We start from the raw sequence: 16187 nt of genomic DNA, 5'->3' as shown, positions 1-16187 counted from the left end.
AATATACCCAGTTTAGCCCAACTACCAATGAAGTCAGTGATTATCTTTATGCTTCAGTCCCTGTTAAAATTATACTTCACTTACTAAGTAAAGAACAGCATTATTGACAACATCATTTGAAAACCTGCACTGAAGGAAGAGACTGAAAAATCCATGATGTAGAATAAAGAATATTCAGTATAATAGCTGTGCCCCTTAAGTGTATGGATAAATCTTACCTGTATCCGTGATCCTTATAATCCTTTGTGGCAGAGTACACAACTGAGCTTGCTTTAACGCTGATTTGCTGAAATAGATTCCACACCTCCTGGTAAATATATTGCTGTGAAAAAAAAAAACAAACACACGCTAAGTAGAGTTTATTGAATACTATTTCACTGAAGAATGACCCTGTAAATAAATTGTTACGAAGTTCTTTAGCTATCTATTCATACCCTGAGCTTGATTTTCAGCTTCCAAAGACCATGCAGTGGATGTGCTTTCATTAGTGCTTTCAGCTGCTTGGATTTTACAAGGTTTATTCATTTCTTTAAATCCTTTTTTTTTTTTTCCCACCCATTTTTTTCTCCAGGTTTCTGAGTTCTGGCAATTCTTAATTGCTTGCTCAGAAAAACATTACATTTGGAAAAGGAAGAGTCAATGTTTGCATTATTCAAGGCAACTTCTACTTTTAAATATATGGACCTAGAAGACTTCTAAGCTGATTACTGATACAAAAAAAAAAAAAAAAAAAAAAAAAAAAAAGGATAATGTGCATCTTTTGGACATACAGACCAGGTTTAGGAATTATTTAACTTTTGAAAACATGGGGTTGGTTTTCTAAACTTTTATTATTTTCTGTGGGGACTAATCTTCTTCACGGGGGACAGCATTTTACACATTATTAATTAGCTTTTATTTTCTGATGTCACTGAGACAAGGATTGTATGAGTGTGAACAAGAAAGATACGCAAATACAGACTTCCTTTTTAACTAAAGGGAAAAAAGTCATGAATTGGAAATCTCTTGGACAGTTCTTTCCTTACATTTCCAGTGATGACCAAGCAGCCCAGCTGGTCAATGATAAGTACATCAAGGTTAGAAGGCGGCTGGCAGAACTTCTGCTGTAAGATCTGTAGGATGGGTTCCATCATTTTAGGGGTGTCCCTCAGTGCCACTGCAATGTGCCCTAGAGCACGAATTGTATGGTCAGGAATCAAATGAGCTTCCCTGTTAAAAACAAACAAAAAACCCAAAGCAACACATTTAACTGTACAACAGTTAACAGGACCTCGAAGTACAGTACATTTCATGTAAGAAACAGTTCATGAACTAAATTTAAGCATCACTGAACTTTGCTATTACCCCTTTACACACCCATCTACTTAGCATTAGAGAGGTACATGCATAGGCAAAAAGAAAAAAGCAAAACAAAATAGAAACCAGAACCCACAAGTGCACTGCCTAAGAAACTCACACTAATCTGCATGCAAACTGCTCTGTAAACAACAGTGGAAAGAAGTATATGTGATCTGCAAAATATTAAGACACAGTCTGGCCAGCTACGGTAGGACTTCCCCTCACTGATCTCAGTGATATTTAATTCTGAAATAATGCTGTCAGTAATTAAGTTTTAGAATAAGCTTCATGTTCAGAGTGAAGGAAAATGAGTTTTCACAATTAACAACTTACTTATCACTCTCCTGTGAGATGTACAGACGGTTAGACAAACTGGCAAGAAATGCCTCAACAATCACTGAATCTATCGTCAAGCCAGCTTTCAAGCACCTGGAATAACAATGAACAGAGAACACGCTAAAACAGCCAAAGGAAAAAAAACAACACAATAGAATCACATCAATTAAACACTTCACGTTGTACAACTGTAAATGCACACCAAGTATAAGGAAAAAGAATTTACACTGAAGTCTAAGAACCAATTGCCTAGAACATCACAGATGTATTTAAAAAGATCACTGAAGTTTCTACTGCTGCTTCTTCCAGCAACAGTAAAGATGCAGTAAGTAGTAAATAGTAAAATATGTAGTAAATAGTAAATATGCAGTAAGTCAAGTTTAAAATCCATTCCTTTAGCAGCCTTAACTCCTTGCCTCTAGTCACCAACTATTTGTCTTCCCTATAGCTCTGTGCAGCTGTCTAGAAGGGAAGAATAATCATTACAAAAAAAAAAAACAACCTGCTGTGTACCAAAATGTGACTAGCATGAATTGCCTATGTGGGAAGCAAAACAATTAAACAAAACAATTTAACTAAATGAGTATTTTAAGACTAGGACATAAAACCAAGGGATCATCTGAAGAAAAACAAGGTCACAAAACGAAAAGGGCAAAAAGCCTTTATAACACAGAGCAGCACCTTCTAAATGGTCACAACACTTTTCTGCTAGAGAAACAGAACATATATTCCAAAATGGTGCAAGCCTCCTCTGTTACCACACACCTCTTACCTGCAGATATTGTCTATGGCAATGTCCCGGAGCTGTTCATACATGGATGGTTGACTTTTCTTGCCAGGCATTACGTTTAGAGTGGACTCCGAATGTTCATTGGTTACACTAATCTTGATGTCATTACCACCTACTAAGAATACAGAGTACAGAAATGAGCACCTTCAAAAGGTTCCCCCCCCCCCCCCAAGTTGAGAGTACACAGGCAGAGCTATATCTGGCAAATGCAAAAGAGGATACTTTACAGTTGAGCTGAAGAACTTTGAAATTGCTTATGTTGTCAGTACTTTTGTGAGGTAACACTTAATACAATAATTCCTAAATTTAGTCACCTCCGGTTTTCATTTTTATCTATTCTGCCTTAGCATTATGATATTGTTTTTGCATTAGGAAGTGATTTACATGGAACACTTTCTTTTGGGAAATCACAGCTCAATAATAAAATTCAAAAACAATAACAAAAGAATCACTGGGTGCCACCAAAACAGTCAGAGGGCTGAAGAACTCTGTTTTAAAATTTGAGCCATAACTATAATAGAGATTGAATAGTTTAAAATTATGAAGCCTCTCCTAAACACATTGAATCACACATATCCTATCTACTCATTTTCTTTCATTCATATTGCGCAGAAAATTCTACTCTATGTTGGTCATCATTAACAAAATTTTCTTGCAGAATTTTAATGCCACCCTTCTGTCTTTGCTGTCCTGAGCAAGAAGATTCTACAAGGCTGACGAGTCAGGAAAACCAACATTTTCCATGGCAAACTGCAGTCACAAGATAAAAACAGAACAGTATATTGATAGCCACTTTTTCCAAGATTAACTTTGGACAGAAAGCAAGCCTTAAAAGGCTTACATTTTTAAAGATTACGAAGTTGATTCATAACACTTGCTCACCCCATTGTGCATGTAAGCACACCCTTCTACACACAGATGCTGACCCACTAAGAGTGGCCAAAAGGTACCAAAGTGCAGCCACCCGTTTCCTCACCCACTTCGGATTTGCCTTATAAAGCAAAGAAACCAAAAAAGCAAACTTTTTCATCCACTCTATCCTGGAATCATGCTAATACAGATCTAATATTCAACCTGCAAACTGAAAGTAACCATTCTCTGCTTATCAACACATGCTGCACAGTCTACACAATGGGATACTATTTCAACTCCCTGCTGGAAAAAGCACATGCTTTTCTGGAACTAGAAAAGCATAGGTTAGTTCTACTTAAAGCTAAATAAGCTGACATTGCCAGTAAATTTGTCGTAAGACACACATAATACAACCTTTGATAACGCAGCATCACACCACAATTGCTGGTGATCTCACTTAGTCTTATCTCAAGCACTTTTCTCCTATCACAGTTTCAGCATACAAGCACAGCAATATTGCTCCTAGAATGAAACATAGCTCTACGTACACTGCCAGCACACAGATATACTTCTACCTTGATTTGCATTATTCCTCCTCTCCACTCTAAAAATCAAATTCATCTCCATTCTTCCCCTACAGATCCATCATCACAGAACATCTAAAAGCATCAAAAAGCCACAAAAGTTGTGAAATGATCACTATCATATCCTTTGGAACACAACACCATCCCTCAGTTACCTGTGTGATACTGGCTATGATATTTGTAAAGCTTCACAAGCACTGGGGAAGGTATCACAAGGAAGTCTCTCAAAGATGGATTGACAGAATGAACCACAACAGGGAACCTCTCACATAAACGACCTAGACCCTAAAAGCAAAACAGGAAAAAAAAATCATTATATAGCATATATCATTTGAAATAAAAACTGTGCTGCTATATTCAACTGTAAGCTTTGCACCAAAACCAAAGATAGTCCTGAGGGATTCAATATTTAGTATAAGACTGAAGACATTTAAGCCTCTAATTCTTCTAGATTATCCTAGCATTTGGCATGCTACTCAAGCCTTGCTGTTTTCTTCACAGTTAATTTCACAGGAAATATATTAAATGAATTTCACAATCTAAAAATAAAGTTACTGGACAAGTTCCAATGTGTACAGAATCCTGATAACTTACTATCCTAATTTCACAAAGTACCACATCTGTAAGACTGCGTCCAACAAGACGACGAAAATTAGAATAACCAAGTTTTAGTCTTCAATGCCAGTGATCTGCCAGTCCCAGCTTAGCTGTTTTGTAATAGGCTATAAAACTAAATATTTCAGAAATGAAATACAGGTTAAAAACATTCATCAATATAATTCTTCAAGAACAAGCTGAGCTAAGTACATTTTGATAGCATTACTCTTATGCAGATCTACTTTCAAGACCAAATCTCTAAAATCCAAAGAAGAACACATTGATGGAAAGTAATACAAACAGGAGATATAAAATGCTCTTCCAGCAACCTGCAACTCCCTCCCCAATACAGTCATGTCAAATATAGTAAAGACAGACCTGCAAACAGCAAATTAGCAGTGGCAAATGAGCAATGATGACTTTGCTGGAAGTTTTTGACTGCAGCTTCTCTGATAACTTGATGCACAGGTTTTCTGCACCTTAATACCAAAAACACAACAACAAAGTAAGCTTGTCAGATTTATTAGGCCACACACAGCTCAATGTCATTGGAATGCCTAAAGCATTAAGAAAATTTATCAGCTTCACTCCCTTTGTACTACAATTCCTCAAAGAGATTTAATACTTTTTCTAAAAAAGAAAAAGGTTATGTTGGTGTTAACATAAAATCTTAGCATCTGCACTAACCAGCCCTGTCAAACACTATGATGGAAAGAATGGCAGTACTTAAAATTGATTTTGAGGGTACTTCACATCTGACAGAGGAATTTTTGCAAGGGTCAAAGGAAAAAAATGCTACATTTACTCAAAAGATGTTTAAGAGTAACACAGAAAGAAAACAGAGAAAAAGTGAGGAAAGAGTTTACCAATACTGATAGCAATGAAGAAAAACATTTCCTTTAATGAATCACTAAGAAACTTTTAAGACATGAAAAGCAGTAATTGAAAACATAAAACAAACTAGAAAATAAAGAGCAAAACTCAGCAATTGTACTGTCCCTTCTAAATGAGCCAATAGGAAGTTTCTGATTTCAGTTCTATAAAGAGATGTCTACCTGGCCAACTTATTCATTAACTTCTTGGATGAAGTTTAAGTTTAACTTCTTGGATGAAGTTTAAGTTGTGTATTCTAATAACTAAAAGTATTCAACTAAAATTTATTTATATTTCTCTGAGCTTTCAAACAGCTTGTAAGTATTCCTACGAGTTAAATATAAATCAGACATTCCAGAGACAGAAAAGCATTTTTCACCTTGCTCATCTTTCACAGCCCACACCATGAGATCCACACAGGCAGCATTAGCCTGACAACGCAGTTTTAGAGGACTCAGCTCATTGTGCAGTCGGTCAACATCATGAAGGATTTTCTGAAGTTCTGCTTGACTGGTATTGAATTGTTCAAGCACAAAATCATGGATTTCCTTCACAAATGAAGTGGGAAGATCTAAAGAAATAAAAAGAAATAGCATTATAATAGAAGAAAGGGAGATAATGTATCAGAACGAAAGCACATGTGAAATTAATTGCCATGTCATGAATAATTTCATGAAGTTTATGCCCTACCTAAAAAGATAAATATTGTAGCAAAGTTCACCAGTAATCAGACAATTAAAACGCCATCTGTTAATCATTTCAGTGGTGTCATAAATTTTTTTTTCTCTATTTCCATAGCACCTTTACATGGAAACATCTCAAAATACATCAGAAATTACATGGCAAAATAAATAAATAAATTCTATACCTTTCATATAGTATAATGTGTCTCTCAGCATTTTAAACTGCGCAAGATAAAGAGGATCACTGAATGTTTTATAATAGAGATCTGTATTAGCACCCGTCTGCAAGAGAAAACAAACAACCATCCAGATTAAAAGTGCAACATTTTCCATAACATGGATAAATAAATCTTCTCATTCAAGTCACAATTGTTTTACCCCACAATGTAAACAGAAAGACAAGTACAAGCACTTTAACAACTTTACAACCACCATTAAATACAATTCAGTCAGTCTTTTGATTTGAAAAGCTCATACATGTTCTCAGTATTCTAATAATAATACATAAAAAACAAATTGATCATTTTACTGAGACAGCAAAGGAGTAACTGAAGCTGTCTCCACTTAGGCCTGCATTTCAAATATGGCAGAACTTGAAAGATGGCTGGAGAGAACAGCACTTGTACTCCCACACAACTGAACTCCTTTTATGACAGCTTTACACCTCCAACAAAATGGGACTAACTCCATAATATGTGGTACAGGAACACGTATGCCACCTCTAAAACTGAAGGTCCAAGAACTGTAATGCTATGACATTTCTTGAAATGATACCTACAAGAGCAGCAGTGATTTCCAAGCCATAAAAAGGAGAGAAAAGACAAAACAAACACACACCACATTTTAACTACATGAAAAAAGACAATAGTGTAATGAAATAAGCAACAATTCTACATTCTGAGCCTACAGCAAACCAGTTTGGGCAACCAATGCTGTAATTTAGTAGGGTAACAGAGCTAAGTTAGCTGAATAAATAAAAGAAAATAATGATTTCCTTTTTTGTTAGTGAAAAATATTCTCTCTCCTCATTTTAACACAGCCCAGGGCTAGCTTTAAAAAAATGGAAGAAAGCTAATTTAAAAGTATTAAGACAAAACATTCAAGTCAAGAGAAAGAGATTTTAAGAACGTACCTCTGCAACTTCAGCTACAACTGCATCTAAAGTCTTTAGCAGAGAATCCCCAACAATCTGTTTTACCTACAGAGGGGAAAAAAGAAAAAAGAACATTTTATATTCATGACTCTAGATAGAAAGATGATACCATTTTGCATGTGCAAAGACAAACGCCCATCACTACTGCAAAGCGTCAGACGAAATTAATGCTACAAGAATTTTTAGTTGCAACAAGATATAATATTTTTCAGCCTCTGTGCAATATTCCAAAATAGCTGGTGCATGAAGCAGCCAGGGCCAGTAGCCTCTACCACTCAGCATGAATTCACAGCAACAACACTCTTCTGGAAGAGGGTCTTATTCGCACAGCAAAAAACAATCTACTTCAGCAACTGTCAGTACACAAGTACCACATGGTCTGAGACACACCAGAAGAAAGAACCTGACAAACTTATTTGGTATTCCAACTTCACATCTCAACTTTGCATTTCAGGAATACTATTGAAACGTGATGTTAAATGCCATAAAAATAACATTACAAAAAGCTTGAACGATAAACACAATCTTTTTGTTTGCACTTCTAAAAGCTTAAATAAACTACATCTTTCTCTAGTATGGAAATTGCTGCAACCTTCATAGTAATCTATCACATACCATGTTCAAAAGCTGGCGAAGCATTTCCAGTGGGATGTTAAACTCTTTATTGTTAATGCCATTAAAGAGAGGAGAAACTGAAAAGCTGGAGCTGATCGTCGTGAAGTAATAATCAGGATCCAGTGCACTCCCATCAGGAAGATATGAACCTGATCAAAAAAATAAAGAAGTATGAGAAAAAAAATTGGGGGAGAGAAAGGATACATAGATTTTGTTTAATGGCAGTGTTTAATCATCAGTAAAGAGTTATTTCCAACATGGGCGCAGTCTTTAACTGACAAGTTATCAAGAGGCTCAATTCAGCTAATCTACTGGCAAATCAAGACAAAACTACAATGAAAAACATATTTCTTCATCAAATAGTAACAATCCTGTGTGAGGAATTGATTTTAGCCTGTGTTCATGTCACAGGCACTGCTGACAACAACTCTTACCATACTACTGATGTCCCTTTACCTGAAATTATTTCTGTAAATGCCATTTTAGTATTGAGCAGAGATACAAAAAACAGGCTCTCTTGTGAGATTTTTCCTTATCTTAGAGCGAATGAACATGGAGTATAGCTTTAATTTTAGAAGCGCCAATTCATTATTGCAGTTTGAAGATAAAGACAAAATAATTTTCAGATTCAAATATTACGCAAATAGCTTGCAAATCGTACTGCTTTGGGTACTGCTTGCAGTTTAGAACTTACAATTTTACCTTTTTAAAGTACTTAGCTGCCTGTGCTAAAGTAGTGTTCTTGCAACTAACAGACTTTCAAGCAGCACTGTTTACTAACAACAATAAAAAAAAAAGTCTTTTTTTTTCCCCTAAACAATTAGCCAGAAAAAAAAAAACAAGACCATTAGCCTTATTTTCTAAATATGATGATTATCACAGACTATACTACAAAGAAAAATATAAGGCTTGCCTCCAGGCTTTAATTATGCTTTGCATTTTGCTATTGTCTCTTTAACCTGATGTTTTTTTTTCTTGTTTGGTTGTTTTTTAACACTCAAAACTTCAAGTACCTAAAGCTGAAGATGTGTATAGGTTGGTTCAACAGAGTAGACAGAGGATAGCTTATTTTTCTTACTTATCCACTTATGATGAATTACCCTGCATCCCATGATACAAGGAAGGAAGACAGATTCCTCTACAAATAGTAACATGAAGAAGACAGAAAATGTAGTGTGGGAGAAATCATCTTAAACCAGGGTTTCAGAGACAGAATGAACACAGAAACCAAGAACGTCCAAACCATTAAAGACTTCAGAGGTCCAGACAAAACCAAAGACACCTCAGATGCAGAATCAGTTTGCCACTGAACTTGTGCAAATATGGTTTATTTTCAAGCACTGCTTCTACATGTTACAGCACAAAAACTCAAAGCTGGAGCTGTACCAAAACCCAGTGGTTAAGAGACAACTTCTGTGTCTCCTTTAATATTTTTCACTTCAGCAAATTACTAGGTCCTTAAACAGTGACCCATACCAAATTTACTTCAAATGGAGCTGTTGTTTTAGAATCCTAGAATTTTGAGACCTTTGTGGTACATTCTAGACACTAGTCCATCAATTTCCTTGTTTAGTGAAGAATGGCATTAACACTTGTTTCTGGAAGTTACTCAGTCTAATCTGCCCAAATATTTTTGGCTTAGTCAAATTAAGCTCTTCAGTACGAGGCACTGCCTAGCACGGGGAAATCATGTCTCTCAGAAGCCTGCCAGAAACAACTGACCCTGGAGATCAGTAGTATTAATGACGACTACTTCCTGCCGTCTTCACACTGCAGTTTTTCAGAAATCTAGCAGGCGTGTGCCTTAGAATTACTGTAAGAATCCGAGAATGTAGAGAAAGAGGTCAAAAGGATTTTGGTTCTCAATTTTCTGTAAAGAGAAATAAAAATAAAGGAATCCCACATTATTCATTTGCAAAATAATTTACCTTCAAAGTAATGAATTGCAGATCCTCCAGGAGAGCTGGGTGGGGGAATTCCACGTTCAGGACTAACCTGAAACATCACACACGTTTTAAAACCATGCTTTTAAAAACTATGGAGAAATACTCATCAGTGTGTTCACACGCTTTATAGTGAAACACAGCTTCAGGTGAAACTACCAGAACAATGTATGGACAGGCCTAACAGCTCAATTACAACCAAAAAATGGGAAGTTAAAAAAGGCTAGTTCAGTAGTTTTGATTAAAGGAAACAGATCAGAATGACAACTCCTGTACTGCACATAACTATGCTAATAACAATCCATGGTTTCCAAACAGGCACCTGAATCCATTTTCCCCCTATGATAATGAATATGCACAGCTGCCAGTAAAGCCAGCAAGAGCTTCTATAATCTCAGCACTTCTGAAAACTCTAGCCATCAATTGACAGTTTCCCGAATTTTTTAATAAACATTACATATATATATATTTTTAACATGAGGATAATATGAAATATAATATAAAATCAGGAATAGAATTGGGCATCCACTTATTATCAGGATTTATTGCTACAGTAATTAGTTTAACTGTCACTAATTATTTTGTAGCTTAGAAGCTACAAAAATCATTCTGAAAGTCAGCCATAGAACCAAAATAAAGGTTTCTGAACGTGGTCAAATAACATGATAAGAGACAGTCTATGTATCCAGGCTTAAGGCTGCCTTAATCACATCAAGACCACAATGTCATTGTAGCACCAATTCCACCACATGGCAAGTCATACAGACCTGTGAGATGCTAGATACACTGCTAGCTTTTCTCTTTAGTGTTCCTTCTTGGCAAACAGTGAGCAGAGAACTGGGAAGAATGGATCTGAAATCATTAAAGGATCGCCGGCGAATTCCTTCAAGCTCTTCTGGAACTCTCAGGGAATGTGGGGGAATTTTTGGGAAAAGCTTTGAAAGGAGAGCCTCCTCTGAATTGCTGTAGCGACCAAAGGCTCGAGAAATTCCTATGAGGCAGGGCACTGCATACTTGCATAAATATTCTGGAGAGGGAGGGGAAAGAAACAAAAAAAAAAATATAAGAATATATTAACAGTAACTTAGCAAAACTGACGAGAGGTAGTTCTATCGGTTCACAAAACTGCTTCAGCCTAAAGTGCTTTACAAAGATTTGTTCAAAAGCAGAGGAAAAATTACAAAGTTATCTTAAATTAATATATATCTCTAGCTTCTGTATTTCATTTACAGCAGCAGAGTAAATACATGCTAAGAGAAAGGCTAATGAGAAAAGCTTCTCATTTCTCAGGAGCAATCCTAATAGTTTGAAAATACAAGAATTTCAGCGGACAAGTTCAGATACAGTAACAATATAAAGAGTTATTTTAAAAGTACCTTTATCATGCATCTGTGGGGTCTGGCACATTCCCAACAGGAACTGCATTACTTGTAGAATTGCATCCAAAATCTAAAGTAATCATGACAGACATACAAAAACAGATGTTGGTAAAGAGGTTTTATCATCATATATGAGATCACTACAACACATACAACACTTACGAATGTGAACATCTCTGTAAACAAGATGTTTTTAATGCTGTGTGACTACAAAAGTATATTGGTCTCATTCAGCTTACAGAGCTTCCTTTGTAAAGCCTTCAGCCAACTGGTGTGTACAACAGAATAAAATTGCAGCAGCCCTGATCTTAGTACCAAGCTTGAATTCTAGAACTCTGGACTCAGTGATTGTCATACTTTGACATCCAGAAGCGAAAACAGATTTAAGAATTTCTTCTGTGTACCTGACTTCATTAACTGAAGCAAAGTAACGCAGCAGCATACATGTCAAAGCAACCAATCCCTTGGCAAGGAAGAAGGAAGGCAGCTGTGATGCACTCTTGCCTAGACATTTGTCAGTTACACCACTGGAGAATCGTGTATGAGGTAAGCACAAACTTAAACTCTACCTGCTCTCTGAGAGAGGCATCCCTGTAAGCAACATCTGATAACAAAGTTACCAAGCAGAAGCTGAAGTTTTCTGCTACTGGAAGCAACCCTGCAAAGTAAGAGATAAGTACTGTTAGAGATGGCATATCAGAAAAAATAATAATAAAGACAACACAACAGATTCACATGCTGTACAGTTCTGAGACAGCCTGTGGGTAGAGTCCTACATACATGACGTACAAGTACTTTCTAACCATCATAATTTCAGTGTGAAGCGTTAAAAACCTATTTTTAAATTTGTAAAAACCCTTCCCGGTTTTCAAATAAATAAATAAATATAATATAATATACTTTGTGAAACAGAAGTATTCTTATATTATATTTTAAGTGGTATTAAGGGAGGAAGAAATTAAGTGGTTTCACAGCAACTAAGTATCTAACTAAAAGCAGATCATAAAAATCTCAGGTTCCATTCTCCTGACCCAACTGCCATGCAAACTTCTCCAATTTAGTCCCAAAATATATTGAGCACAGATTTATTTGGAAGCGCAAATTCTCATAAAACAGTCAAGAAGAAAGCTGGGAGGTATTCAGCTTTCTCTTTGGTTCTAAAGAACAACCAGTATTAAACACTGTCAAGTCAAGAGCTGAGGACCTAACAGGCCCTCTCCCGTTTCTCTTTTTACCATGTCCTGAATAGGCTTTGTTCTTTCTATTTCTTGTCTACTGTTCTATGAGAGTGATAAGAATACACAACAACAAACATCACCTCTGCCTTTCCGTGCATTGCTTTCTTCTATCCACTGGACTTTGGGAAGTCCCTTCAGAAGTCGGAGGAGGTACGGAACCACATTATCTTTGTGCTAAAGATGGAAAATACTCTATTTAAAATGGAAACAAAAAGCTGAACAAATTCTGCTAAAGATATTTTAGAGGCATGGAAACACTACATTAAACAAACATAGAACACGCTTTTTCTAATGATTACTCCACAGGCTTCTTGAATAGTGCAAAATTTATTTCAACACAGGCAAAGGAAAGTAAACTAACTCAGTTCTATAAACCCAAGCATTTTGTTCTGGGCAACCATTCGTTCTCCATAAAAGTTGGGATTAATTGAATTAATTAATTTTCTCTCCAATTCGTTCATCAATTTGCACCAAAGTCACAAGATAATTTTAAGATGTCTAGATATTTAGAAATGCCAGTCCCAATTCAATATTGGAAATCCATCCCTTAGCCGTAAGCAAATCACTTAGCACACCCACTTAACACCTCAGTTAAATCTGCAAATCCAAGAATAATAATTTCTTTCCCCACAAAGATGGATTAATTAAAACTGATATTTTCAAAACCATCAAAAAATGCTAAAAAAAATGAATACAATTGCTTTAAATTTCATACTAACAAAATGCAAACAGGACAAAGTTGTTAATACTATGTACGCAAGCTGTATCTTAGTAACCAGGCACCAAAGAGGAGGAAATTCAGTATCAATCCAAACCCCAGCATCATTAAAAGACTTGAAGTGAGGTGAATGTCTTTGAAACCAGGACTCCATACATCCTTCCCTTCTTCTCCAAGAAACAATACCATCCCCAGCATTTGAAGAGAAAAGAACCAGCTTGTCAGAAACAAGCTGACAGATACAAAAGGGATATTTGTATACAATGCAACCTATCCGCACTGTTTGTCTTTTTACCCTAGCTAATGCCCAGGCATAAAAAGGCTGTTACAAACCTGACATTCAGGAGCATGTTTGCTCCTGAAACATACCTGTTGTTTAGAAGCTGGTGAGGGCAGGACAAGCAACGACACACTGAGTAAATTGCGCCGAACAGTTTGCCCACACCTATAAAAACTTCTTGCACTTCCACATTCAGCCAACATATACTCTAACAATGAAAACTTATATGCTTCACGCTTCCTCTTAAAAACCACTTCCCTCCTTTACTACCTCAAATTCAATACCACGGGGCCAATTCATCAGCTACCTTTTAAAAATCTACAAACAAGTGCCTTTGTGTTGGTTACCACCCCCAAAAAAAACTCTGCAAAATGATTTAAGCTTTCCTGTCCCTCCTTAAGCTGTGACGACCAAGAAACATGAGAGCAGTTTGGCTGTGGCAGTACCACAACTTCTGTCATCAGTACTGTCCTTGTTTCCTTGTGCTCCCCTGCCTGCATCCATCTGTTATGTCTGATCTTTTATCTAGTCAGCTCTTTATAGCAAGGACATGAATATTGTACCATATGTCTAAGGCATTCACAACTTTCATTTTCCCCACATTACAGTAATTCAAATGAATATTAAATACCAAGTTTTGATTCATTGAACAACTATTTCAACATCTTTCAAGTTAAATATCCCAAGGGAGGAAAAATACCTGAAGGTCAGATTCAATTAGAAAGATTCCCAAAGCAATTACAGCATCTCTTCGACGTTCATCTAACTGGAAAATTCCATGGAAATCCACTGGACACATACAGAGCAGCTTTTGTACCTGAAAAACAGTGATGGGAAAGGATGGGAGAACAACAGCAAAAGCGTCAAAACAATCCAAAGGAACAACAGTGTTAAAACTGTCTTTCAAAAATCTACCAATAGACATTTGGTAAGGAAAGCAATGCAAATATCTCCCAGCTTTTTGTATAAGGAACAGATTTAGTCATCATGTCCACACCCTAGAGCATGCCAAGCAATAGACCTGGGTAGTACTAAGACCGTTGTAAATATTTTCATAACAGAGAAACAAACTGACAGGCTGTGGTTTTCAAGATTCATTCAGACCTCCGGTGTCTGAAGTGGTGTTACAACTGCACCAGTGCCTTCCTCATATACAGCCCTGAATAAACGCTGCTGCATAGCTGAGTTTGACTTTTGCTCTGATCCTTTTAACACATTAAGTTTCCAGACCTTATTTTCCCCACAACTTACCTATCAATTCACTGCATACCCAGCAAACGCACAACTAAAGAATATTTCAAATCTCTAAAATGCTCATTTTGCCTATGGAACCGTTATAAAAAAAAAAAAAAAAGGAAATGCAACAAGCAGATGGACTTTCTAAAAATCTGATTGATGCTAATAAGTAGTAACAGAAAGGGACAAGACCTATGTTTCAATGTCAAGCTACTTCCCATTTACACAGTAAACTTTAAACATTCCATCTTTAAATTTGTAAACTAAGAAACTGTTTTCCTAGAGGATTAAAACAACTTAGTGGATGCCCAATGTAACTACAAGACCTGTAATACAACGCAGGTAATCCTCTTGATTAGCGTAAAATGCGGCAGAGGAAAATATGAACTTCAAAATAACTTTTAATACCTGTGTTCCACGTCAGATTAGTATGTGGTATAACGTAACTGTAGCTAGATATGACCTGTTGATATCGTTTAACTCCTACGTGTACTCTCTCAAATAAAAAAATAAACACCAGATAAGAGTGAACCAACAGCAAGAGGTTAAAGGAAGCGCTTACAGGTGGCTGTCAGAGCACTGACAGATTTCAGGAACAAGAACTACGCAAAGACACCTGCAACAGCTGGCCAAGAATAAGTCACGCGCTATGATTTTCGCCGAGGCAGAGCTGTAATTTTCACCAATTTAGCCACTTCTCGTTAGGGCCCGAGGCAATGTGAAGGCTCGGCCCCTTCCAGCTAGGCACTGACCCCCGGGGTGCCTCAGGACAGCCACGGGAGCCCACACTGACAGCAGGACCCACAGAGAGAACCCTCGTGAGGCGAAAATTCTCTTATTTCATTACGCAGTCACTAGACGTTTACCTGAACCCAAATTCCTATTTTTTCCGTTCTGCTTTTTTTTAACCTTGAGCTGATTCCTTCGCTTCGCTTTCACCAGATACACAGGATAACCCAACCGGCCCTCATTAGGCTGGCGCTAATTACACCTCACAAGCTTCAGGGCCGGACCCCAGCCCCCTGCTCCCCTCAGCACCCCCGCAGGGGACACGGCCGAGCCACGCGTGACAGGGCCCCGCGGGGCGCCCGGACACCCCCTCACGACCCCCCCACGGGGCCCCTCGGAGCAGCCTCCCCTCAGGGCGCGCCCCTCGCTCACCTTCTCCAGCGGCGCCGGGTTCTGCACCGCCAACGAGCGCGCCAGTGACAGCACCGTGTTGAAGTAGAAGCCCCGCGCGGTGCCCGCGCTGCTCCCCCGCCCCGTGCCGGCCGAGGGAGCCGCGGCAGCCGCCGTTGCTGTGGCGGAGCTCCCCGGCGCGGCCGCCGCCGCCGCCGTTGCTGCGGCCGCCGCCGCCGCCGCTACCGCCGCGGCCGCCATGTTGGGAGGGAGCCCCGCGGGCGGGGCCCCTCTCGCGGGACGGCGTTCCCCCGGCCCGCCCCGCGCGTCAACAAAATGGCGGCGCCCGCTGCGGCTTCTCTGCCAGTCACCCCCCCGCGCACCCGATCTCTCAGCGATGGGCTCGCCCGGCTCCCCCTGTTCCCGGCGGTGGGCGGTCCCAGCCGCCGCCCG

General features: G+C 38.3%; 1 protein-coding gene across 1 annotated transcript in view; it reads right to left on the bottom strand.

The window, feature by feature from the left end:
* Nucleotides 1-16030, bottom strand: part of PI4KA (phosphatidylinositol 4-kinase alpha) — a 60049-nt gene extending 44019 nt beyond the window's left edge. Inside the window, exons 1-17 of the mRNA XM_068654406.1 lie at nt 15777-16030; nt 14080-14196; nt 12462-12555; nt 11713-11801; nt 11141-11213; nt 10532-10791; nt 9750-9816; nt 7822-7970; nt 7186-7251; nt 6239-6335; nt 5750-5941; nt 4876-4976; nt 4056-4185; nt 2447-2579; nt 1672-1767; nt 1026-1209; nt 219-322 (exon numbers count right to left, since the gene is read on the bottom strand). Coding sequence (XP_068510507.1) covers nt 219-322; nt 1026-1209; nt 1672-1767; nt 2447-2579; nt 4056-4185; nt 4876-4976; nt 5750-5941; nt 6239-6335; nt 7186-7251; nt 7822-7970; nt 9750-9816; nt 10532-10791; nt 11141-11213; nt 11713-11801; nt 12462-12555; nt 14080-14196; nt 15777-15995 — 2171 coding nt within the window. The 5' untranslated portion in view covers nt 15996-16030. The remainder of the gene's footprint in view (nt 1-218; nt 323-1025; nt 1210-1671; nt 1768-2446; nt 2580-4055; nt 4186-4875; nt 4977-5749; nt 5942-6238; nt 6336-7185; nt 7252-7821; nt 7971-9749; nt 9817-10531; nt 10792-11140; nt 11214-11712; nt 11802-12461; nt 12556-14079; nt 14197-15776) is intronic.
* Between the last annotated feature and the right edge of the window lie 157 nt (nt 16031-16187).

The sequence above is a fragment of the Anas acuta genome, chromosome 17, assembly GCF_963932015.1.
Source record: "Anas acuta chromosome 17, bAnaAcu1.1, whole genome shotgun sequence".
NCBI lineage: Eukaryota > Metazoa > Chordata > Aves > Anseriformes > Anatidae > Anas > Anas acuta.
Note: the sequence above shows the minus strand (reverse complement) of the source record. Positions and strands in the feature narration are given on the sequence as shown.